The sequence below is a fragment of the Pelophylax lessonae genome (genome assembly GCF_965119305.1).
Source record: "Pelophylax lessonae genome assembly, chromosome: 9".
NCBI classification, from domain to species: domain Eukaryota; kingdom Metazoa; phylum Chordata; class Amphibia; order Anura; family Ranidae; genus Pelophylax; species Pelophylax lessonae.
This window is the reverse complement of record NC_138776.1, coordinates 2,535,149-2,561,374: the sequence shown is the minus strand read 5'-3', so window position 1 is coordinate 2,561,374 and position 26,226 is coordinate 2,535,149. Positions and strand designations below refer to the sequence as shown.

Below are 26,226 nucleotides of genomic sequence, written 5' to 3'. Positions count from 1 at the left end.
GCCATGAAAGATATACAGGAGCCTTAATACAATCATAGTCATCGACCCGTATCAAGAAGTCTTTATCTGCAGGTTTGTTTTAGGTCAGTGACACCCAACATACAGTCAAGTCAATACATGACAGTCAGGCAATTAGTATTTTCAGGTGGTCAGCAATGGCAACCACCATTGGTCACTCACGACAGATGCACTTTAAGGTAGCACAGTCATCCTGTAGGCCGAGTTGCTAGGTCAGGGGTATATTTTTTTGGGGGGAGGGAGGGTACACGTTAGCTCCCTGGGATTGATCCAGCCCTGGATGAGCCCCCAAGTCTACAGAGGACAAACATATAGAGATGTGGGGCTTCCACTGTGTACTTTGTTAGATGGGTGGGGAGGGGAAGGGGAGGGGGGGGGGGGGGGAGGGCACATGCTGGTGTCGGGGCTCCCCCAGCTCTCTCCTCCGGCCCCCTTACCGTGTGTGCTGCTGGAGGTGAGAGAGCTGGCGGAAGGCCTTCAGACAGAAGCGGCAGTTGTACGGCTTGACACCTGAGTGGATGCGCACGTGCTGAGTCAGGTAGGAGCGGTTGGCGAAGGATTTGGAGCAGTACGGGCACTTGTGGGGCTTGGTCACCACATTATGCACCTTCGTATGGATCCTGCCAGGACAACACAATGATTGGGTGTGGAAGCAAATCGGACAATGAATCTTGTATAGCTGGCTATGTCAGTATATTTAAAAGGGACGTGTGCGTGGTGATATGAATGTGTATACTAGTGTGACTTTTCTGGTGGTGTATGTGAGCCAAACACTGCCTCCCTCCACCCCTGGCATTCACCAAGACAGCCAATCAGTTAACTACAAATCCGTGCCAAGTCTTGGAGCTCACACAGGACTCATCTTCCTTGCTGCATGTGTAAAACAAAGCTGCTTGCATATTTAAAGACCTTAAAAAGGTGGAGATCAAAACAGACATGCATGTTTGTGCATTGTGCATGTATGCCTGGCACTAATCTAACATAAAGGGATCAACTGACCCCCCCCCCCCCATAAAGATCAATCAGCAGATGTCCATTCAGAAGCAGCATAATCACTGTGATCTGATCAAGTGATATCTATATATATATATATATATATATACCTACATACATACACATGCATCTTTAGACTACCAGGGCCCTTCAATCTTTTGTATGTTAAAGCAGTAGTAGACCGCACCCTAAACCCCACCCCCCAAAAATAAAAAATTGGGCCCTCCCCAGAATTATGCTACAATATGCTAGTATACTAGCACATTATATAACACACTTACCTGTACGTGGAGCCCTCCAGCGCAGCGGTGTCATGGCTTCCTGGGGCTTCCATCTTCACCCGCTCTATCTTCTGGGTTTGAGGGCTCCAGCTGTATGAATTGCCGTGGCCGCGATGACATCACTCCTTCCCATGGGAGCCCCCGGGACAGGTATGCTGTCCCTTCAGAGGGCATGCACCGGTGACATCATCGGCTGAATCCCGTGTGAACATCTCCTTAAAGTGATTGTAAAGTCTTGTTTAAAAAAACATGTTATTCTTACCGGCTCTGTAATGGTTTTGCAGAGAGCAGCCCAGATCCTCCGCTTCCCGGGTCCCTCGCCGGTGCTCCGGGCCCCTCCCCTGCAGCTTGCTATGGGGGCACCCGAGCCGAGCCACATCTCCCTGTGTCCATTCAGACATGGAACCATAACCCGTCCCCACTCACTCCTGATTGGCTGAATGATTTTGATTGACAGCAGTGGGAGCCAATAGCACCATGCTGCTGTCTCAGCCAATGAGGAAGGGAGTCCCGGGCAGCTTAGACACTCCTGCAACATCGCTAGATAAAGAATGGCTCGGGTAAGTATTAGGGGGGCTCCTGCACACAGAAGGTTTTTTTATCCTAATGCATAGAATGCACCTTCTGCCTTTACAATCCTTTTAAGCTTTTTATTAAAAAAATAAAAAAAAAAAGTCATCATACTTCCCTGCTCTGCACAGAGCAGCCCTGATTCTCCTCTTCTCCGGTGCCCCCGCCGGCGCTCCTGGCTCATCTCTCCTGCTGAGTGAACCGTTCTGCTTAGTGGAAACAAGGCATAATAAGGCTTACCTATGGGTACTGTAAATATCTCATAAACTTGCACCGTTTAGTAGATATTTACATTGCATGCAGCCGATGACCTCATCGGCGCATGCACTCAGAAGGAACGCCCACCCGTGCTGTTCTTTCAAAGCCCTGTGCCGTGAAAGGCAGCTCCCACGTGTGGGAGTGATGTCATCGTGCCTCTGGCCAATCAGATGGCCGGAGACAGCGAACCAGGAAGCAGGACGGCCAGACATGTCGGCCGTGTCACCGGTGAGCAGGCCGCAATGTGGGGGCTTCGTTCTAAGGTAAGTATTTCATAATGAGCTAGTATGCGATGCACACTAGCTCATTATGCCTTTGTCTGTCAGGTTTTATTTTAAAAAAATTTTCCTGAGGTTTACAACCTCTTTAAAGAGGAAGTAAACCCTCCCCAAAAAAAAAAAGAAAAACCCTGTAAGACAAAGGCATAATGAGCTTGTATGCATGGCATACTAGCTCATTATGAAATTCTTACCTTAGAACGAAGCCCCCGCAGTGCCGCCAGCTCACCGGTGACACGGCCAACATGTTCGGGCGTCCTGCTTCCTGGTTCGCGTCTTCTGGACATCTGATTGGCCGGAGGCGCGATTACATCACTCCTGGCGCATTCGCGGGAGCCGCCGTTCATGGCACAGGGCTCTGAAGGAACGGCACGGGTGGGCGTTCCTTCAGAGCACATTTTTAGGAGATATTTACAGTACCTATAGGGAAGCCTTATTAAAGACTTACCTATAGCTACAAATTCCAAGAGAGTGTTTACAACCTCTTTAGTTAAAAACATTTTCCATTTCTATGCCCACCCCCCCCCCCCCACTCTTTTTTCACACAGCACTCAAGCATCAGCAGGAGCTGATTGCAGCTGTCAATCAAAGGCAGTGAGGAGGTAGTGGGGGGCGGGGCTAAGTCTTGCTGTGTAATTCTATGGAGCGTGGCTCTATAGACACACAGCTTGGGAGCGAGCAGACACAGTGTGCCTCCATAGCAAGCGGCTTGCTATGGGGACACACAAAGAAGAGAAAGGATCGCCGCCAAGGGACCCAGGGAGGAGGTGAGTAGGATAATTGTTATTTTACTTGACCTCAGTAACACTTTAATTTTCCCTTTAAACTACACTACATTATAGAAGCCAAATGTATTTACGATGACTGTGCTGGACTTGCGGTGCCCCGGGGTCAGTGTTGGTGTGCTGTCTATCTGGCAGCAGTGAAGGCAGTGTTTGTGGTGCATGGTCCATTCCTGTATAAAGTAAGTACATATTGTGTCCAGTGAAGGGGGGAAATAAAAAGTGTGCGCACAGTGAGTGTTACATCTCTAAACTTTGGGAGGGAAGAAAGGTGTTGGTAAAAGGATAAGCAGCTGTTAGAAGAATCAAAAGAGAAGACATTTATGTTGCGTCTATGGGAGGGACATGGGGATGGATGGATGAAAAAGGGGTTTCAGGAATGCTGGGAAAACACACAACACTACAGAACAGATGGCTCAGCTTGGTTAGATGATGAGATCGCACTACATCTATGCTTTATACAATAAGCCAAGGACTGAGTGCAGGAGGAAGCACAGCAAACACAATGCAGGAAAACAAAGGCCATGGCAGGCTAGGGGAAGCAGAGGTGAAGAAGCCGGGCCACAGGGACTAGTGGGTAACAGCAAAGATAAAGCCAGCCAGAGTAAGGCGGGAAAGAGGCAGAAAAGACCATTCATGAAAAAGAGCCATGTGACCAAAAGGGAGCTGCAAACACCAAATGGTAGAAGAATAATGCTGAAGGTTTCAGTCAGTTGTTGCATTTACGAAATGCGTATCTACAAATGTAAACTGCATGCCGGATAATCTAGAACAGGGATTCCCAAACTACGGCCCTCCAGCTGTTACAGAACTACACATCCCATGAGGCATTGTAGACATTCACAGACATGACTAGGCATGATGGGAATTGTAGTTCCTGAACAACTGGAGGGCCACAGTTTGAAGATCCCTACCTTAGAGCAAGGGTCTCGAAACTACGACCCTCCAAGTGTTCTGGAACTACACGTCCCATGAGGCATTGTAAAACTCTGACATTCACCAACATGGCTAGGCATGATGGGAGTTGTAGTTCCTGAACTGGGAGGGCCATAGTTTGGGGATATCCCTGATCTAGGGTTTAGGGCTCTGAACACAAAAACTGCTATAAGTGGAGACACCAAGGCCTGTGCATAGTGTCTTAACCTCTTCCATACCGGGCACTCCCCTCCCCCCTCCTTGCCCAGGCCAATTCTCAGCTGTCACACTTTGAACGACAATTGCGCGGTCATGCAACACTGCACCCATGTGACATTTTTATCAATTTATTCACACAAATAGAGCTTTCTATTGGTGGTATTTATTCACCACTGGGGGGGGGGGGGGTTATTTTTTGCTAAAAATTTTTTTTAAAAAAAGACTGAAAATTTAAAAAAAAAAAAAAAAAAAAAAAAGTTTTTCTTTGTTTCGGTTATAAAATTTTGCAAATAAATCTTTCTTCATAAATTTTGGCCAAAATATATTCTGCTCAATTTCTTTGGTGAAAATAACACAAATCAGTGTATATTATTTAGTCAGTAGGAAAGTTATAAAGTCCACAAACTATCAGATATATATCTGAAAATCAACCAATCCCGATGTACTGATGGCCGATCTCATTTCTCTCTCTCAGTTGTAAAGCGCAGTGTAAACTGTTGGCGCTATATAAATCCTATATAATAATAATAATTTATTGAGGCCCACAAATGCCAGGACAGTACAAATAAAGAGAAAAATTAAATTATTCTTTTTTTTTTTAACATACTGAACATTACAGCATATAACGGGTGTGGTGGTACTTAGGGACACTGACTGGTGACAGTACGTGTAAAAAAGAAAAAGGAAGCCACCCATTGCTCTTAATGGTCATGTGACCTGCTGATTGGTTACAGTGGTCACATGGTACAGGAAGCGGACTGGTACAGTGATCAGTCATTGGCTGTGTCCAGTGGATGCAGCCAGTGACAGATCACACCGCTGGTCCACCCAGATGGAAGAGAGGCCGGCCCTGGCATTGTTCCCCTATAGCAGTGATGGTGAACTTTGGCACCCCAGATGTTTTGGAACTACATTTCCTATGATGCTCATGCACTCTGCAGTGTAGGTGAGCATCATGGGAAATGTAGTTCCAAAACATCTGGGGTGCCAAGGTTCCCCATCACTGACCTATAGGCTGGGCGGGAATTGTTAAAAAGTAACTTCACTTTTGTTGAAAAAAAAAGTCCTCTGGACAATCAATGTACATTGCAGGGATTTTACCAAACTTTGTTGCTGATTCCTACCGGTTTCTGCTCTGAAGAAATAGCCGTTTCATGATATCAATGTTCAGAGTAAGTCTGAATAGGAGTAACTTTTTTATTATTTTTAGCTGTGACACTTCTAGTGTTCCAATGAGGAAATTCACAACGTCTGCATTCCTTTAGAAATGACTGGGGGCTTGTTCACACCATACATGCATGAAAACCAATGGGAAAACCCAGCAGATTTCACTTGCAGAAACATTTGTTTTTATGTGCGTTTCAGTGAGTTTTTTTGCATGTTGACTTTCGTTTTCATGCATGTCAGGTATGTGTGCTGTTCACACCGCATTGTTGATGTCATTGCAGCTTTTTTTTTTTTACCACGCAGAACTCATCATACAAGTTGCAGATTCCTGCGCAGAAAAAAATCTGCACGTGATACCAGTGTTGTGGGGTGGACACGGCACATAGAGAACAATTTTTTTTTTTTTTTGGTGCCCTTGACCTCTCTGCACATGGTGTGAACAAGGCCCGTCCCCTCTCTCTCCTGATTGGCTAATTGACTGATTGACAGCGTGAGGGAGCCAATGTCCCAGCCAGCGGCCTGGAAGACCCCGCTGGCATCTTCAGGCAGCCAGCTTCCGCGTCTTTGATCAATGGGAGCTGTCATTGGCTGGGTGAAGATGACGTCACTCCTGCAGAAATTCAGTCAGATTCGGCAAATCTCTTCTGCATTAAAAATCCTGCCTATCCACCCATTATCAAATCCCAACCTAAAATTCCACTTTACACTGAGCTGTCTCAGCAAACCCTTCACAGATCATCGGCCTGCCCCTTGCAATGTGCATTATAACAGCGTGTATGTGTTATTATGGGACACTGATAATGTGGATTGATTGCCACTGTGTATCCATGGTAACCCCATAAACTAACCAGGAAGCACATGAACATGAACTTGCAAAAGTTCACCTGAATACTGAAAAAATAACTGAGGGAGATTTACTAAAACTGCATGATGCAAAATGTGATGCAGCTGTGCATAGAAAGCGATCCGCTTCCAGGTTTTGTCAAAGCTCAACCTCCCTGGCGGTCTGATTGTGTCAGTATATGTCAAAGCGGTACTTTGTTTTGCAAGGAAATCTGTTTTATATTTTAGGCCTATAATTCTTAGGAAAAAACAGTAAAAGTGAATAAAGATTAATAAATAATTAAATTATTAATAATAATAAAAAAGGAATAAACCAGTAAAAGTGCAGGCAGGGCACTGGGAAAGGCACTGGGGATAAAACTGAGGTGAAATGATTTGATACAGTAATGTAATCCTAACAGATTACAATGTATCATATCATGATTTGTGTACTTTTTTTTTTTTTTTTAATTTCCCGCCCACCTGCGTTGCGGCGCTCGCAGGGAAGGGAACCCGGAAGACAGATACCGGTGTTCTATCAGAATACCCCTACCTGTCAGATTCTGCATTCTATCAGAATACCCCTACCTGTCAGATTCTGCATTCTATCAGAATACCCCTACCTATCAGATTCTGTATTCTATCAGAATACCCCTACCTGTCAGATTCTGCATTCTATCAGAATACCCCTACCAATCAGATTCTGTATTCTATCAGAATACCCCTACCTGTCAGATTCTGCATTCTATCAGAATAGCCCTACCTGTCAGATTCTGCATTCTATCAGAATAGCCCTACCTATCAGATTCTGCATTCTATCAGAATACCCCTACCTGTCAGATTCTGCATTCTATCAGAATACCCCTACCTATCAGATTCTGCATTCTATCAGAATACCCCTACCTATCAGATTCTGCATTCTATCAGAATACCCCTACCTATCAGATTCTGCATTCTATCAGAATACCCCTACCTGTCAGATTCTGCATTCTATCAGAATAGCCCTACCTGTCAGATTCTGCATTCTATCAGAATACCCCTACCTGTCAGATTCTGCATTCTATCAGAATACCCCTACCTGTCAGATTCTGCAACAGAAAGTGAGGTTCGGAAAGAAAAGCTTACTGCGCATGCCCCATGCGTTCCAACATGGCCGCTAGGCGTTCCAATAGCTTTCCTAATGTGACAGAACACGAAGCAGCGGTGGACATCTTCTCACACCCACGCAAGTCTTGAATTTTGGATTTATTCTACCAGAAAACTGACCTTATAGACTGAATACCAGTATTACATTTCTATTATTATTGAAATATAGTAAATATAGCGAGAAACCTGCCGGTAGAAGGTGGAGACGGCCATCTTGGTACACCCTGCTCAGGGACAAACTGATTATATAGTGAACGGTGAAATAGTCTATTTCAGTATATAAGGTGATTTTTCTGCTAAAATCAATCTGAAATTCAACGGGTGTAAGAAGATGTCTGCCGCTGCTTTGTGTTCTGTCACATGGAAAGCTAGTGGAACACATAGTGCCCATGTTGGAACGCATGGTGCATGAGCAGTAAGTTTTCTTGTACGAACGTCACTTCTGGTTGCAGAATCTGATAGGCAGCGGCAGGGGCAGACTGGCAACACCTTCTGACCTTAGGGGTGGGTCCATGACCAATTTCCTGTGTCAAAACCATCCTGGTAATAGGCAACCCTAGCCCTAACCCCTAACCCAAGTACAAACGAGAGGCCCATGGTGCAGCGACTCGCCCCCCCCCACTCTCCCTCTTCCCGTCCTCCTCCTGACCCCCATTCCAGGCTGAAGGTCCACTCCAGGTACTCTCTACTCACTGGCTGAATCAGGCCGGGAGGGGGGGGGGGTCGGGAGAGCTGGGTCAGCTCGGTTGGGGCTGCCAGGGGGCAGAAGAGTCTCCAGAGGGGCATGGAACCGGCCTCTGCTCAGACACATTTTACACCATCCATCCCGGGGGGGGTGGGGGGGTGGGGGGGTGGGGGGGGGGGGCTGCTCTCTGTCCTGGTCTTCAACCCGCACTCAGTAGTTCAGTGACCAGGACTTTTTATTTCTCTTCACCAGGAATCCTTTAGGCGTGTCTGTGGCAGAAGCGGTGCAGCCTTTTTACGGAGCATTAGAGTGGCCCATGGGGGTGGTTGCCCCCCCTGCCCCAGTCCTCCCCTGGGCAGAGGTAGCGGTATTCTAATAGAACACCAGCATAGGCCGGAGGACATTGGGGGATCCTAGGGACAAGGTAAGTATCACTACAGGGTAATCCCAAGTGTGCCTCGGGGGTTACTGCTTTTGGTACTGAAAATTAACCCCCGAGCCACACTCAGGATTACCGCTATGGAGGTTAATTGAAGAAGCTGAAGTTATAAGCCGATTGGCTGCCATGCACAGCTGCACCAGGTTCTGATGGCTCCAGTTTTAATAAATCCCCCCCTAGAGGTCACCTCTGCATTCAAAAAGATACCAGTCCCAGCATCTAAAGGACCCTGAGAGAGTGATCCATGTGAGCAACCCAACCTTTGAGAACCCAAATTTACAGACCACAACACTGATTTCAAGTATTAAAAGAGAATTTTAGCGCAACATGTGCAGTTCCGCCTTAATCCTCTCCCACCCCCCCATGATGTCACTTAAAAAAAAAAAAAAAAAGATGAGCCGATAAGACCACTGTTGTCACATGATCAGAAGCCAGTCCCACCAGCTTCTGACCATTAGCAGGCACCAGGAGCGGTCATTTACTGCTCGGTCTCTGTGCTGGGAGCACACAGACAGCATGCTCTCAGCACACAAACATAGTCTGCCCAGATAATGGTAGTAAAGGGGTTAAAATGATAAGTTCCCCTTTCTATAAAAAAAAATTAAAAATTAATTCACATATTTTTGCAGGTAAATTTTTTTTTTTATTATATTTTGTAGTAGGAGCCTGTAAAGCACGGTACCACCGATCAGCAGATCACTGATGTCATACAGCTCTCCTGCACACTGTCAGTGTATGGGCTTGCCTGTATATCCTATATAGGGAAGCCGAAACGCGTTGAAGGAAAGACTCAATGAACTACCACAGTGCTGTGGCAGTGCATTGAGAACTACAAGCTGACAGCCGCTAAGGATGTTGGGACTTGTAGTTCATTCACACACAGAGCAGCGTGTATAAATTATGGAAATGGGAACAAACTACCCCTCCTGCTACCTCAGGAGAAACAGGGGTAGGATTAGAGGGATTTAAAAGGTGCCAGGCATAAATTAATACATAGACAATGTGTATAAATGATGCGGCTGTGTGGGTGGAGCCCCACATGGCCGAGCTGTTTACGGGGAACTTCTACCAAAGGGAGGGGCGGAATAGGAACATGTTACATGTGCCACCCTAAAATCAGGTGGAACATATAACATGTTCCCCAAAGGTGAACTTATCCTTTAAGCATTTCTTTAATTTATACATTTTAAGCCATGTCAGATTTTTTTTTTTTATATCTTTATGTAAACAGCACATCTGCAGACAAAGATATAAGCTAATCAAACCTGGAAGTGGTAGAATACAGCTGTATACAGCAATGCTGTTCTATATGACGAGCGTTGGTGGAGAAGCGGAGAACACTCATATTATTAGTATTTTGTGTTCAGCAGTTCCTGTGTGGTAATCCTGACATCCTATGGCATTGCTGGACAGCTACAATGTCTGCTATATTTCTGGTTCTGTCACTTGGACAGTCACATTTTCATCTGTGTACAATATATATATTCATCTTGTGGGAAGGAGGCTCCTATGACAGTGAAGAAAGGCAGATAGGAGCAGATAACAGAGGAGAGCGGGGAGAAGCTATGGAGTAGCAGCATGGAAGGAAACGAGGATCATCTCTATATTAAACTTAATGAAGAGCAGTTTAGGATTACATGAGAATGGACGACACACAAGATAAACAGAATTACAAACAACAAACGCATCCTGTGTGTGTGACACATGACAATATACAGAAGGTGTTGTGTACATGGAAAGGTAAGGAGACAACTGACACAATGTCTGAATGGAAACGCTCCCTGTGTAACTTCACAACCTACAGATCATCACATGAAAATCGCTTAAATCACTTATCTTATGGCCTCTAACAGCAGCCACGTACAGTAAGATTCCGATTTACATTTACCAAGTCTGACACTTTAACCCCTTGGCGCCGGCCGCATGCAAGGGCCGAGGGGAGGAGAGGCGGCGCGACAGCCAGGGCCAAGGGGTGGCGCGACAGCCAGGGCCGAGGGGAGGAGAGGCGGCGCGACAGCCAGGGCCGAGGGGAGGAGAGGCGGCGCGACAGCCAGGGCCGAGGAGAGGCGGCACGCCAGCAAGGGCCGAGGGGAGGAGAGGCGGCGCGCCAGCAAGGGCCGAGGGGAGGAGAGGCGGCGCGCCAGCAAGGGCCGGGGGGAGGGGAGGAGAGGCGCCGCGCCAGCAAGGGCCGAGGGGAGGAGAGGCGCCGCGCCAGCAAGGGCCGAGGGGAGGAGAGGCGGCGCGACAGCAAGGGCCGAGGGGAGGAGAGGCGGCGCGACAGCCAGGGCCGAGGGGAGGAGAGGCGGCGCGACAGCCAGGGCCGAGGGGAGGAGAGGCGGCGCGACAGCCAGGGCCGAGGGGAGGAGAGGCGGCGCGACAGCCAGGGCCGAGGGGAGGAGAGGCGGCGCGACAGCCAGGGCCGAGGGGAGGAGAGGCGGCGCGACAGCCAGGGCCGAGGGGAGGAGAGGCGGCGCGACAGCCAGGGCCGAGGGGAGGAGAGGCGGCGCGACAGCCAGGGCCGAGGGGTGGAGAGGCGGAGAGGCGGCGCGACAGCCAGGGCCGAGGGGTGGAGAGGCGGCGCGACAGCCAGGGCCGAGGGGTGGAGAGGCGGAGAGGCGGCGCGACAGCCAGGGCCGAGGGGTGGAGAGGCGGAGAGGCGGCGCGACAGCCAGGGCCGAGGGGTGGAGAGGCGGCGCGACAGCCAGGGCCGAGGGGAGGAGAGGCGGCGCGACAGCCAGGGCCGAGGGGTGGAGAGGCGGAGAGGCGGCGCGACAGCCAGGGCCGAGGGGTGGAGAGGCGGAGAGGCGGCGCGACAGCCAGGGCCGAGGGGTGGAGAGGCGGCGCGACAGCCAGGGCCGAGGGGTGGAGAGGCGGCGCGACAGCCAGGGCCGAGGGGTGGAGAGGCGGCGCGACAGCCAGGGCCGAGGGGAGGAGAGGCGGCGCGACAGCCAGGGCCGAGGGGAGGAGAGGCGGCGCGACAGCCAGGGCCGAGGGGAGGAGAGGCGGCGCGACAGCCAGGGCCGAGGGGAGGAGAGGCGGCGCGACAGCCAGGGCCGAGGGGAGGAGAGGCGGCGCGACAGCCAGGGCCGAGGGGAGGAGAGGCGGCGCGACAGCCAGGGCCGAGGGGAGGAGAGGCGGCGCGACAGCCAGGGCCGAGGGGAGGAGAGGCGGCGCGACAGCCAGGGCCGAGGGGAGGAGAGGCGGCGCGACAGCCAGGGCCGAGGGGAGGAGAGGCGGCGCGCCAGCAAGGGCCGAGGGGAGGAGAGGCCCCGCGCCAGCAAGGGCCGAGGAGAGGCGCCGCGCCAGCAAGTGCTAATGCATTAGAGGCACAGTCCGGTATTTGGGCAGAGAGGGGGGAGATAAAATTTTCTGCAAGCATGTGCATTCGCCACTAGCTTCAGCTGCTTGTTTCTATGTAAACCTCGCATGGCCCTCATGCAGCGCCCGGCATCTGACATCAAAAATCTTACTGCACGTGGCAAATTAAACACAAGCCCAGGAAGCCGGCATCCTTCATGCTACTGAGGAACAGTAAGGCCCAATGTGCACTGCTAGCCAATGACCACATTACGAAAGAGAAGATGTGTAATCTGTGGTTTGAGAGGCCACCTTTGGAATACATTTTTTAGGTCCCAGGATTATCATGCAAACCGTCCTTTTTAATAAAGAGAATTGGACGCTGGCAAACAAAAAAAAAAAAAAAAAGGATAGGCCCTCCTAGTACCACCAAGGCAGAAAAAAAAATAGAGATCAAGGTCAACAAATAACTGGATGATTTTAGGCCATAGATTCTAGCACGACGGCAGAAAAAAACTTCAGCCAAAAGGGCAGAAGAACTGGCCAATGACAGAACAGATTCTAGGAGCAGAGGGCCCCGTGATTTTAGCAATGTCCGCCTTATCTGTGAGTGTGCTGCATGCAGGGAAGGCTCTTTCTTTTGTTTGCCATTATTCAGTCCTCCTATAGGCGGCAGTATAACCTAAAGGTGAAAGACTTCCCACAATGGATGAAAAAAAAGAAAATGAACTTTAGAAATTAATTTCTGGGGTCCCCAGGTTATTAGGTACACAGGTAATTCCACTCCATTCTGCTAGGGGTGTGTGGAGAACTTGAGGATAGTATTGGGAAACAATGTTGCTGCAGGCATTGCGGTGCTGCTGTTCCAGTAACATATGCCCTAAAATTCTGGGAAAATTCTGTAAGCCAGTGAAGAGTTAAAATATGCTTGCTGGCAGCAGGATCCTGCAGTTCCTCAGAAACTGAATAGAAGCAGATTTCCTGATCTTGCTCTTATTTGAAGCGTTACTACAGAAAGAACTGCCCAGTCATGTTTGTAGGCCTACAAGAGTAAATAGGAGGTAAAGCGAACATATACAGTAAGATGAAAATGGTGATCATGTATGTGTCATGTGACAATACTGAAAAAGCTAATACATAATTACATAAGATCATAACACAATAACAATTTTCATATTTATCTATAATCTACTTTTCCCTTGAATTGAATTGGGCAGAATTAAAAACTATTTCTTTCCCTTTCTATATCTCCAGTCTGAGGCCCGTTCTTGCAGCGAATCCCCAGCCTGTCTTACCGTGTGTGCTGCTGGAGGTGGGAGAGCTGGCGGAAGGCTTTCTGACAATAGCTGCAGGTGTAAGGTTTGGCCCCCGAGTGGATGCGCACGTGCTGGGCCAAGTAGGAGCTGTTGGCGAAGGTTTTCGAGCAATGCGGGCACTTGTGGGGCTTGGCCTCTGTGTGCGACTTTGAGTGAATCTGCATCTCCGACTTGGAAAAGAAGGTGATTGAGCACATGCGGCATCTGAAAAAAAAAAACAGGTAAAGTGTCAGCTCTGGAGGCAAACTGGTGTAGTCATATAATAAAACAAAGAAATCAAGCTGAATAACTGGAAAATAGGTGAATGTGCTTTATTTTAACCAGTTCCGGACCGCCCCGCCGCTTATATACTGTGGCAGGCAGTCCCTCCTGTGCGAATCGTCTTAAGGGTATGAGCAAAAAAAGAGAGCATGCACTTGGCCATGAGAAAAGAAAGAGGCAAAGAAAGAGAGCATGCACCTGGCCATGAGCAAAGAAAGAGAGCGTGCACCTGGCCATGAGCAAAGAAAGAGAGCGTGTACCTGGCCATGAGCAAAGAAAGAGAGCGTGCACCTGGCCATGAGCAAAGAAAGAGAGCGTGCTCCTGGCCATGAGCAAAGAAAGAGAGCGTGCTCCTGGCCATGAGCAAAGAAAGAGAGCGTGCACCTGGCCATGAGCAAAGAAAGAACGTGCACCTGGCCATGAGCAAAGAAAGAGAGCACAAACCTGGCCATGAGCAAAGAAAGAGAGCACGCACCTGGCCATGAGCAAAGAAAGAGAGCGTGCACCTGGCCATGAGCAAAGAAAGAGAGCGTGCACCTGGCCATGAGCAAAGAAAGAGCGTGCACCTGGCCATGAGCAAAGAAAGAGAGCACGCACCTGGCCATGAGCAAAGAAAGAGAGCACGCACCTGGCCATGAGCAAAGAAAGAGAGCACGCACCTGGCCATGAGCAAAGAAAGAGAGCACGCCCCTGGCCATGAGCAAAGAAAGAGAGCGTGCACCTGGCCATGAGCAAAGAAAGAGAGCACGCCCCTGGCCATGAGCAAAGAAAGAGAGCACGCACCTGGCCATGAGCAAAGAAAGAGAGCACGCCCCTGGCCATAAGCAAAGAAAGAGAGCGTGCACCTGGCCATGAGCAAAGAAAGAGAGCGTGCACCTGGCCATGAGCAAAGAAAGAGAGCGTGCACCTGGCCATGAGCAAAGAAAGAGAGCGTGCACCTGGCCATGAGCAAAGAAAGAGAGCACGCACCTGGCCATGAGCAAAGAAAGAGAGCACGCACCTGGCCATGAGCAAAGAAAGAGAGCACGCACCTGGCCATGAGCAAAGAAAGAGCATGCACCTGGCCATGAGCAAAGAAAGAGCATGCCCCTGGCCATGAGCAAAGAAAGAGCATGCCCCTGGCCATGAGCAAAGAAAGAGCATGCCCCTGCCCATGAGCAAAGAAAGAGAGCGTGCACCTGGCCATGAGCAAAGAAAGAGAGCACGCACCTGGCCATGAGCAAAGAAAGAGCATGCACCTGGCCATGAGCAAAGAAAGAGCATGCCCCTGGCCATGAGCAAAGAAAGAGCATGCCCCTGGCCATGAGCAAAGAAAGAGCACGCCCCTGGCCATGAGCAAAGAAAGAGAGCGTGCACCTGGCCATGAGCAAAGAAAGAGAGCACGCACCTGGCCATGAGCAAAGAAAGAGAGCGTGCACCTGGCCATGAGCAAAGAAAGAGAGCGTGCACCTGGCCATGAGCAAAGAAAGAGAGCGTGCACCTGGCCATGAGCAAAGAAAGAGAGCACGCACCTGGCCATGAGCAAAGAAAGAGAGCACGCACCTGGCCATGAGCAAAGAAAGAGCATGCACCTGGCCATGAGCAAAGAAAGAGCATGCCCCTGGCCATGAGCAAAGAAAGAGCATGCCCCTGGCCATGAGCAAAGAAAGAGCATGCCCCTGCCCATGAGCAAAGAAAGAGAGCGTGCACCTGGCCATGAGCAAAGAAAGAGAGCGTGCACCTGGCAATGAGCAAAGAAAGAGCATGCACCTGGCCATGAGCAAAGAAAGAGAGCGTGCACCTGGCCATGAGCAAAGAAAGAGAGCGTGCACCTGGCCATGAGCAAAGAAAGAGAGCGTGCACCTGGCCATGAGCAAAGAAAGAGAGCACGCACCTGGCCATGAGCAAAGAAAGAGAGCACGCACCTGGCCATGAGCAAAGAAAGAGAGCACGCCCCTGGCCATGAGCAAAGAAAGAGAGCGTGCACCTGGCCATGAGCAAAGAAAGAGAGCACGCACCTGGTCATGAGCAAAGAAAGAGCATGCCCCTGGCCATGAGCAAAGAAAGAGCATGCCCCTGGCCATGAGCAAAGAAAGAGAGCGTACACCTGGCCATGAGCAAAGAAAGAGAGCGTGCACCTGGCAATGAGCAAAGAAAGAGCATGCACCTGGCCATGAGCAAAGAAAGAGCGTGCCCCTGGCCATGAGCAAAGAAAGAGTGTGCACCCGGCCATGAGCAAAGAAAGAGGGTGCACCCGGCCATGAGCAAAGAAAGAGCGTGCACCCGGCCATGAGCAAAGATCAGCAGCACGCTTCTGGCTGCGGACACAGAATGATGCCATGCTCCTGGGCACAGCCCAACTGCAGTCCAAGAACAATACCAAGCTGACTCGCAATGTCAGCGCTCATTTTAATGGGTGTTATGGAACACTGGGGTTAATCTACTAAAAATGGAGAGTGCAAAGTCTTGTGCAGCTGTGTATGGTGGCCAATCAGCTTGTTCAATAAATCTTCAGCAATAAAACCTGGAAGCTGATTGGTTTCTATGCAGAGCTGCACCAGGTTTTGCACTCTCCACTTTTAGTAAATTAACCCCTTGGTCTTACATATTTGAATGTAGTTCTGTGCAAACAATTTCTTAAGCACAAAAAAAAAAAAAAAAAAAAGGGTAGTAAAAAGCTGCATTTGCCCTGCCTGAAATGCAAATGGATCCTAATAGGATCTGCTTTACCTGAAAGAACGCAATGCAAAGCAGGTCACACACAGTCACTGAACTGTCATCTACTCTTCATTAGAAGTAAATGGGAATTTAATGACCGGAGTTTGGTCTGCAACTTAAATCCAGGAAAGCATCACCTATCTGCACAAACCCATACTGCCACAACTTACACTATCCACTATGGCAGGGGTACTCAACCCGTGGCCCCCGGAAGCCCCCGTGATGTGGCCCTTGACCTCAAATTAGATGCAGGAGTTTTGGTGCGCTTTCAGAAAGTGCATTACACCTGCTATATGTAATAGAGGTGTATGGCAAAGAGGAAAGCCACAGATGCCCTGCGCTGCACCCACGTTGTATGTAAACCAGTGTGAAAGCAGCCTTATAGGGGGTTCAGGACAGTAAGGGGGGGGGGGGTTACAATGGGGGTTTGGGGGGTGGAAGACCCCCATCGTTGAGATTTGTTTTTTCCACACCCACCTCAACCACTGGTCTAGTGTTAGGGGGGTCACAATGGCGACCCTGCCCCATGCCTGTACAGCCTTTCCCTGTCACATTCTGTTTTACATTTGAACAGGAGGGGCAGCATATTCAGGAACTGGTCCTCTCCTGCAGCTGCTGAAAGCCGGCTTCTTCTCCTCTCCCTCCCGCTGGCATTCAGGGGCTGCAGGAGGAAAATGTTTATTATGCTATTCAAAATAAAAAAACTCAAAAATTCGAAACCGTTTCATTGTGGCCCCAGACTGGTTACCAAATCACTTAAAGAGGTTGTAAACCTCAGGAAAAAAAATTAAAAAAAGAAAGACCTGAAAGACAAAGGCAGAATGAGAAATACTTACCTTAGAACGAAGTGCGGCCTGCTCACCCGTAACACTGCAGACATTTTCAGCCGTCCTACTTCCTGGTCCACGTCCTCCGGCCATCTGATTGGCCGAAGGCGGGATGACATCACTCCCGCGGGCTCCAGAGCTTATGCGCCATGACATCATCGGCTGCATGCAATGTAAATATCTCCTAAACGGTGCAAGTTTAGGAGATATTTACAGCAGGGCTCGACAAACCCGGGCGCCAGGTCGCATTTGCGACTAGAATTAGCAACCTGGCGCCTGGGGTGCCCTGCAGGAGGTGTCCTGTCCCTTTTGTGCCCCCCACCTCCTCCTCGAGTGCACGGACTTCCGCGCCGTCCAAAAATTGAGGCCCCGGCTTTTCGGCCTTCTTCTGTGAGATGAGAGGCTAGGGGAACTGGCGCCCTCTTGTGGTGGCCGGGAGTAATGCATGTTCTCAATGCCTTCCCATCTCCTTCCAAAGAGGAGATGAGAGGGAAGTTTTTTTAAGGCTTCATCTCTCTGTCCAGTTACCTTTGCTTAAAGGTAAGTGGACAGGGAGTGTGGTTATTATTATTATTAATTTATTTTTTAAATGTAAAAAAAATAATAATTTTTTAATTATTAAAAAAAAAATAAAACATTTTTTTCTTTTTCCAATTCTTATTATTAAAAAAAAATATATATAATCTTTTTTTTTTTTTTTCCCTCATTGCCGTGCCACAGCCGAAGGCCCCTTTCACACGGGCTGTCTGATCAGGTCCGCCTGTCAGTTTTTCAGGCAGACCTGATCGGACCCTTCATTCTCCTCTATGGAGCAGTAATCTGCCGCCATCTGATCCTGTCCACCAAAAACAGACGGATGGTGGTTCTATTATCTATCCATCCCGACCTTGGATTGGATCAGATGGCAGCGGATGGAAAGAGACAGACAGTCTTTTTCCATCCAATTGCGCTATAGAAGAGAGTGGAGTTCTAGTCGTATTTATTGTGTAAATTTAGTATCCGTTTTATTAAATAAAGTTTGGTTGTTAGTTTAAAAAAAAAAAAAAAAACTGGCTCCTAACTTTTTTAGCTGGCTCCTAGATTTCAGGCAAATTTGTCAAGCCCTGATTTACAGTACCTATAAGTAAGCCTTATTATAGGTTTACCTATAGGCTCAAGTCATTAGGGGGGTTTACACCCTCTTTAAAGTTGACCTTGCTCTTCAAAAGGTTCAGCACCCATTGCCTTATGGGTAAGATCGCCAGTGTTACCACCATCCATTACAAGATCAAACCCTATTGTACATTCTGGGCATGCAGCTTTACAGGCTTTAGGCTTGTACTTTCTTCTTCCCTTTACTGTGTGTACACATTGCAGTAATAGTGATCCCCACCTGTACATCTTCCCATCTTTGGGGTGGTCGTCGTCATCTTCATTAGACAGGTCATAGGGGTCATGTAGCTCTGGTAGTGTGGGTTCTGGGATACGCTTCTTCTTACGGCCACGCCCTGTTTTTTGGGTGCCCCCATCTCCCATTTCTGAAAGCTTAGCCTTTGTGATCTCAGACACTACTTGTAGGGTCTGTGTGCCAGGCAGAGTGGATACGATCATGGTAGACGGGGCAGAGATGGGGAACGCCTGGCCGGAGGAGGATGGTGTGGTTACCAGAGATCCAGAAGGAGAAGTGATCACCAGGCCAGCTGTATAGAGAGCAAAAAAACAATCAAAAACCAACATGGCGGCAACATCAAACAATCTCCGCAATAAAAAGCATTTTATTCATTGTTAGGTTTTACAAATCCTGTCAACATTTCACCCCAGATATTTCCCTTTCCTAAAGAATAACCTTTAACCACTTAAAGCGGAGTTCCACCCAAAAGTAGAACTTCTGCTCATTTGCTTCCTCCCTCCTCCAGTGCCACATTTGGCACCTTTCAGGGGGGAGGTGGGGAAGGGTACCTGTTTTTGACAGGTACCCTTCCCCACTTCCGGGAGACGGCGACGAGGCGCTATCCCTTGGAAGTTTGGCCCCCTCCTCCTTTCCCCCGCTGCCGAGCCAATCCGAATGCACAGCACGCTTCGCACATGAGCAGTAGGGACCCGCCCGTGAAGCCGCAAGGTCTGGCTGCCTTTGTGGCTGTCGGCTTATAGTATTCAATGAACTGCCACGGCTCTGTGGAGCTCTATGATAGTTCATTCTCTCTTCCTGTCAGATTGTGTCTGCTTACCCGTACAGGATGTACACATACAATGGCAGATCTGCTGGAGACCTGCAATCAGCTGATAACTGGTGCAATTCTTTACAGGCTCCAAAAGATAATGGCACTTTTTTTTTTTTACTTGGGAAAAAAAAATGTGTATTTATTATGTTTCTAAAAAGTGAACTTATCCTTTAGGGAGGACTTGTACAAAAGTAACTCCTCTCCCCGACACGGACTGCCTTGTATTATGAATGTAAGTGAACAGGAGGGTCAGGGGTGGAAAAGGTCAGGGGTGGAAAAGGTCAGGGGTGGAAAAGGTCAGGGGTGGAAAAGGTCAGGGGTGGAAAAGGTCAGGGGTGGAAAAGGTCAGGGGTGGAAAAGGTCAGGGGTGGAAAAGGTCAGGGGTGGAAAAGGTCAGGGGTGGAAAAGGTCAGGGGTGGGAAGTGGGTGTTACTTGGGTGCGGGTCTCTGATCAGAAAAACTGGATTTTTGTAAGAACTTACTGTAAAATCCTTTTCTCTGAAGTTCATCGACAGACGCAGCTCCATCTAGTCAGCGACTTGAGGGTTATGCTCCTCCTATAGTCTCTAACTAAATGGAGCTGCGTCTGTCGATGAACGATAGAGAAAACTGGAATTTTGTAAGAACTTACCGTAAAATCCTTTTCTCTTAAGTTCACTGACAGACGCAGCTCCATCTAGTCAGAGACTTGAATTTTATGCTCCTCCTATAGTTTTTGACTAGATGGAGCTGCATCTGTCGATGAACGAGAGAGAAAACTGGATTTTTGTAAGAACTTATCGCAAAATCTTTTTCTCTGAAAAGAAAAAGACGAACGATAAACATAAGTGAAAGGCCCAGAAATACAGTGAAAGGTCTTACTTGCTGTCATGAGCCCCGTGGTGGGCACCGGGAGGACCGTGATGTTCTGTGTGACAGAAGCTTGGCTGTGCGGGATTCCATGGATCTCCACCTTGTTCTCTCCATCCACACTGATCCCAGCGGGTAAAGACACCGACGTCGGCACGGTCAGAAGCGTGGGGTAGTGTGTGCTCAGGCTGCAGCCCTTCTCCTGAATGAGCTGCTCTTTCACTTTGTTCAGAAACATGGAGTTATCTATCTGCTAAGATGAATGACATTGAGTTATCAATATGCCAAGAGGAATGTTGTATTCTCAGACCATGGGCTGTCCTAGTCAGCCACTAATCACACGTATAAATCAGAATGTTCAGACAGTCCCCAGATACAAGCACCACTATCATACAACACAGCTAGGTCCTGGACTAAGACTGAGAGAGCTCAGCACAGGGCAGGAAGTGACAAAGTGGTGCATGGCATGCACTTATTTAAAGTGTAAATCCAGGCAAATAATAAATAAATAATGCAATACATGTACATTTACATATTTTATCCCTTAAAAGAGAAGTATGGGTTTCCTTTCTTTAGCTTCATCCCATTTCCTGTGAATTGGTAATACATAAAAAATCTTTCCAGCCCTCTTAGAAGTGCACCCTTTCTGTTAAAATCAAGGTAAATACCTATGGGAGGGGCTACAGTCTTCTCTGGATTCCAATGCTGACAATCTTATCAGGATAAGATTATCCCCCCCCCCCTTTCCTTCTCCTGTTTGATGTCATCTCTGGGCTGTCTGCTCTCCTCCTCCTCTCCCTTACACAGAGCTCACATCAATTCTCTTATAGACAGCCTCTATCTGTACACTATGTAGCAGCCTGCTATGCTGCACAGCTGGTTTTATCTGTAAACTTCACAAGTCAGGACTGCAGCAAAGAAGGCAGCTACACAGTGTGCAGGTAGAGGCCGTGTCTGTAAGAGAATCCATCTGAGCTGTGTGTGATGAGGAGGGAGGGGGAGAGGAGCTGTGCTGCTTACATTCAGATTCTGTGCAATAGAGGGGGGATCTGAGAGGGAGCCCAACAGGCACAGGTTCCATGAAGGATGGGGGGCACAGCCCTCCTCAACACCTCCCTCTAGATCCAGTCATGTACATTGCAAACAAGGCCTTAGACTGTGATGGGGGTCATTCTTGCAGGCTCACAAAATAGGTAAAACAGCACCAAAGCAGAAGATAGATGTTGAGTCGGACACTACTGCTTTGCAGGGATAAGAAGCAGAGAGATCACTCCCTCTGCACAGAGCTCTGTTTTGATTGTCAACACAGAGCTCTGGGCTGTGATTGCACACAGCAGATCCCAGCAATGAATCATTGGTCAGAATCAGTTGACGGACTCCTGCTGTGTACGGTCACAGTGGGAGCCAGGCGGGGGGGGGGGTGGGGGGGTGGGGGGTTGAGGGAAAAGGGTGGCAGCGTTCCAGTAACAGGCCACTCCCCTGCAGTACATTGCAGGCGGGTGGTCTACAAGTGGATGCAGTTCTGTTGCTGAGGCTACACGCAGTTCATACAGCACAACCAGCAAGTGCACCTGTCGGTGTCAGATATAATAGGTTTGGGCCAACTTGACCCAAATTAACTAAAAAGTGACAGTAAGACTGGAGATCAGTGAACTTTTTGCCCCGCCCATTGCTCTGTAAATGACGACATATTTCATATTCTGTAAAAAAAAAAAAAAAAAAAAAAAAAAAAACGATAGAAATCTCAACAATATTTGGTGTTGAATCGGCGTGTACTTACTTGTCCGGAAACTGTAGGTACAGCTGGCCAGAAGTAGGAGGAGTTGAAATGGGACTCCTCCATGGCTCCTGTAAATAATGAATCAAGCATTAAGAATCATTGGAAAAGGGAAACCGCCAAATTGGTGGGACTGTGTATGCAACTGAACACTCCAAAAAGAAGGTAATAACATATATAAAAAACATCAAACACTTTATTGCTCGTACATTAAGCACCGGTTCACACTACCGCGACGCTACTTCCCGGGGCGACCTCCGAGATCGCGGTGCGAGCAGCGCGCCGCGACCTCGGAGTGGCCGCCACGGACTTCATAACATTGAAGTCTATGGCGGTCGCCTCCTGGTCGCCCCAAAGAAGCTCCGGACCCTTTTTCTAGGTCGGAGCGACTTGTGTCGCTCCTATTAGAACGGGTCCGCAGCTTCCCTATGGGCGGCGACCTGTGAGGCGACCAGGTCGCCCTAGTGTGAACCGAGGCTTAGAATACCGAGAAAAAATAATAATAACAAACACAATGTATCCTAAAAAATTGCATTCAAGTACAGCTCATAGAAGGTAAAGATTTTGGGGTACATATGGTGAAGAAACAAGAGACCCTAAGAATTATCATTGAAACACGCACTCTTCTATAACGTTTATCCACTTGCCCTCCGGAAGATTTACCCCCCCCCCCCCTTTGTGACCAGGCCATTTGTTTGTGATATGGCGCTGTGTTATTTTAACTGACAATTGCGCGGTCGTGCGACGCTGTACCCAAATAAAATTGATTCCTTTTTTCCCCACAAATAGAGATTTCTTTTGGTGGTATTTGATCACCTCTGCGATTTTTATTTTGTGTGCTATAAACAAAAAAGGGACAATTCTGGAAAAAAAAAAAAAAAAAAAAACATTTTTCACTTTCTGCTATATAACATCCCAATAAAAAAAAATAAAAATCTAATTTTTTCATCAGTTTAGGCCAATTTGTATTCTGCCACATATTTTTGTTAAAAAAAAAAATAAAAAATCCCAATAAGCGTATTTTGATTGGTTTGCGCAAAAGTTATCGAGCCTACTAACTACGGGAAAGATTTAGGTAAATTTTAATTTATTTATTGATTTTTACAAGTAATGGCGGCGATCAGCGATTTTTAGCTGGACTGCGATATTGCGGCGGACAGATCGGACAGCTAACTGACATTTTTGACACTGTATGAATAAAAAAAAATGTTTGTCCTTTTTTCCCCACAAACAGAGATTTCTTTTGGTGGTATTTGATCACCTCTGCGATTTGTATTTCTTGTGCTATAAACAAAAAAAGAGCGACAACTCTGGGAAAAAAAAATAATATTTTTTATTTTCTGCTATAAAACATTACCAAAAAAAAAAAAAAAAAAATTTAAAATCTAATTTTTTCATAATTTTAGGCCAATTTGTATTCTGCTACAGTTTTGTTAAAAAAGAAAAAATCTCAATAAGCGTATTTTGATTGGTTTGCGCAAAAGTTATCGCGTTTACTAACAAAGGGAAAGATTTTTGTCATTTTTGTTGTTTTTTTTTAACGCATAATGGCGGCGATCTGCGATTTTTTTGCGGTACTGCGACATTGGGGCGGACAGATTGGACCCTTGACTGACATTTTTGACACTTTTGGGGTTACCAGTGACTTTTCTACAGTAATCAGTGCTATATATATGCACTGTTACTGTAAAAATACACTGGTAGTGAAGGGGTTAACTTTATTTGGGAGGGAGGGGCTGTGTGTGTCCCTAGGGGCGTGCTTTCTACTGTGATTGGCTGTGGCTTGAGCTGTAAGGACACTGATCAACGGATCTACATAGTAGATCCGTGTGATCAGTGTCTTTACAGCGAGGAGAATGACAGGTGGCTTGTTTACACAAGCTGCCTGACATTCTCCCTCTCCCCCTCCGATCGCCGAGTGGCCGGCGGACATCGGGTCCGCCGGTCACACGCGCGGGGGGGGTCCGTGACCACACGGGAGCGGGAGCGCGCCTCCGGGGGCGCGCGCTCGCTCCCTAGACCCTCACAAGCAAGCAACGTAGCCCTACGTTAGTTTGCCTGTGAGGGGCTGACCGCCAACGTAGATAGTCGTGCGGCGGTCGGCAAGTGGTTAAGATGGCGGCGCCCCAGTATAGCAGATCACTGGAGTGGCGCTCTAAGAAACTACACTAGGCCAAAACATCATCATACATCCTAGGAATCTTCATGGGCATTTCTCTTCTTTCATCTGGAGGAGGGGCTCTCTCAGCTAAGACTTCCTGCATGCCTGAGCTAAAGACAGATGGATTCCAGGAAAGTAAATGCTACACGAATCACCTGCCCTTATTAGCTTTAGTAAAAAGAGAGGAAGGTGGATTATATTTACTTGTTTTAAACTTTTTTTATTTTTTACATTCCTTCATTTAATTTCTGGTTTCTGACCTAGGCCAAAAAAATACATCCCAGAAATCTTCATGGGAGGAGGGGATTTCTGAGCTAAACACACCCTCCTGCCTGCGCTAAAGACAGATGGATTCCAGCAAGTAAATGCTACACGCAGGGGTGTCAAACTGGCGGCTCTCCAGCTGTTGCAGAACTACAAATCCCATCATGCCTCTGCCTATGGGAGTCATACTTGTAACTGCAAAGCCTCATGGGACTTGTAGTTCCACATCAGCTGGAGGGCCGCCAGTTTGACAGATAATTAAATTATCTGCCCTTACTCAATATGGCTGCAGCTAGAAATGCTACAGGGTTTTTTTTTTTTTTTTCAAAAGGATTGCTCAATAAAACAAAGCATGGATGGATGGATGGATGGATGGATGAGTTTGCTTTGAACATTGAAAATGAATTAAACGGCGTTTTCAGTGCTCCGATACATTGTAGTAGTTCTTTAAACACACAGAAGAAAGTGGATTTAGGTTTACAATTACAGAAAATCATATAAAAACCAACAACAGGAAAAGATTTCATAAATAAACATAAAAGCAAATAAAGAACTGGAACAGTGAGCGTCTCTTGTGTGCGTCTGTTACAGACATAGATGTAGCACTGCCCCCTTCAGGGCTGCTGGATATTACACTTTCGGGTCCCCCTGGGTTACCGTTAGCAACACTGGCATTCACAGTTTAACACTTCACTTCTTGGCTCAGTCAATGACCAGTCCAGGGGTTTGTAGTTGTTTTTGGTGGTTTATTTTAATTAAGGATGGGGGAAGGGAATAGTGGGATCCTCCAAATTAACCATTCACAAAGTTGGGAGGACTTCTATCTGTAGATACAGCCAGGGTGTTGATCCACCTTGCGCCACTTAGGTGGATTTAGGGTTAAGTTTCTTTCCAGATGACTTGATGAATTACTGCTATCTTCAGGACACTCTCCTAGTATCTTCTCTGTTGACCACTGACACCCATCCACTGACTATCCTACTCTGGGGTGACCTCCCTCAGGTCAGGCCCCTAGACACAATCCCCTGTACTCACAATACTGTTTTTCAAGGGTCTCTCCAGTGTCTCTGCCCCTCTAGTGAGCTCTCCTGGACCTCTGGGCTCAGCTCCATTCCTCTGGTCCCCAGGCCGACCGCCTGTGACCATGTGCCTTCACTAAAGAGGAGGAGGCAGCCATTCCCTCCCTCCAGGACTCTGCTCTTCAGCCAAAGACCCCGCAGCACATGTGCTCCTGGCTTTTATACAGTATCCCACAATGCACAGAGACAACCTGTCCTCTAACAATCACCAGAACTGTGTCAAAGTCTGTGTATCCATTTGTCAGGTTTCCTCACACTGTCCAATACGCCTCCCTATTGGACCAGTGTGAGACACAATGAGCAGACCTCACTCACAGATCCTGCTCTCTGGTAGGCAGAAAGCAATATAGATTTGCCTGCTGCTTCTCTGAAACCGAGCCATGTCCTCACTAGCACCTACCTAGGAGGGTGCTACACTCACCCCCCCCCCAAACTGAGCCATGTCCTCACTAGCACCTACCTAGGAGGGTGCTACACTCACCCCCCACCAAACCGAGCCTTGTCCTCACTAGCACCTTCCTAGGAGGGTGCTACACTCACCCCCCACCAAACCAAGCCTTGTCCTCACTATCACCTACCTAGGAGGGTGTTACACTCACCCCCGCCAAACAGAGCCATGTCCTCACTAGCACCTACCTAGGAGGGTGCTACACTCACCCCCCACCAAACCAAGCCTTGTCCTCACTAGCACCTACCTAGGAGGGTGTTACACTCACCCCCGCCAAACAGAGCCATGTCCTCACTAGCACCTACCTAGGAGGATGCTACACTCACCCCCCGCCAAACCGAGCCATGTCCTCACTAGCACCTTCCTAGGAGGGTGCTACACTCACCCCCCACCAAACCAAGCCTTGTCCTCACTAGCACCTACCTAGGAGGGTGTTACACTCACCCCCGCCAAACAGAGCCATGTCCTCACTAGCA

General features: G+C 48.1%; 1 protein-coding gene across 5 annotated transcripts in view; it reads right to left on the bottom strand.

The window, feature by feature from the left end:
- Nucleotides 1-26,226, bottom strand: part of ZNF384 (zinc finger protein 384) — a gene marked incomplete at its 5' end in the record, with an annotated part of 50,473 nt that overhangs the window by 19,763 nt on the left and 4,484 nt on the right. For 3 of the 5 annotated variants that reach the window (XM_082268273.1, XM_082268271.1, XM_082268275.1), the window contains 5 exons: nucleotides 456-638; nucleotides 13,166-13,390; nucleotides 18,344-18,650; nucleotides 20,034-20,274; nucleotides 21,802-21,869. In XM_082268273.1, coding sequence (XP_082124399.1) covers nucleotides 456-638; nucleotides 13,166-13,390; nucleotides 18,344-18,650; nucleotides 20,034-20,274; nucleotides 21,802-21,864 — 1,019 coding nt within the window. The remainder of the gene's footprint in view (nucleotides 1-455; nucleotides 639-13,165; nucleotides 13,391-18,343; nucleotides 18,651-20,033; nucleotides 20,275-21,801; nucleotides 21,870-26,226) is intronic. The other 2 variants (XM_082268274.1, XM_082268272.1) reach the window with 1 other exon arrangement.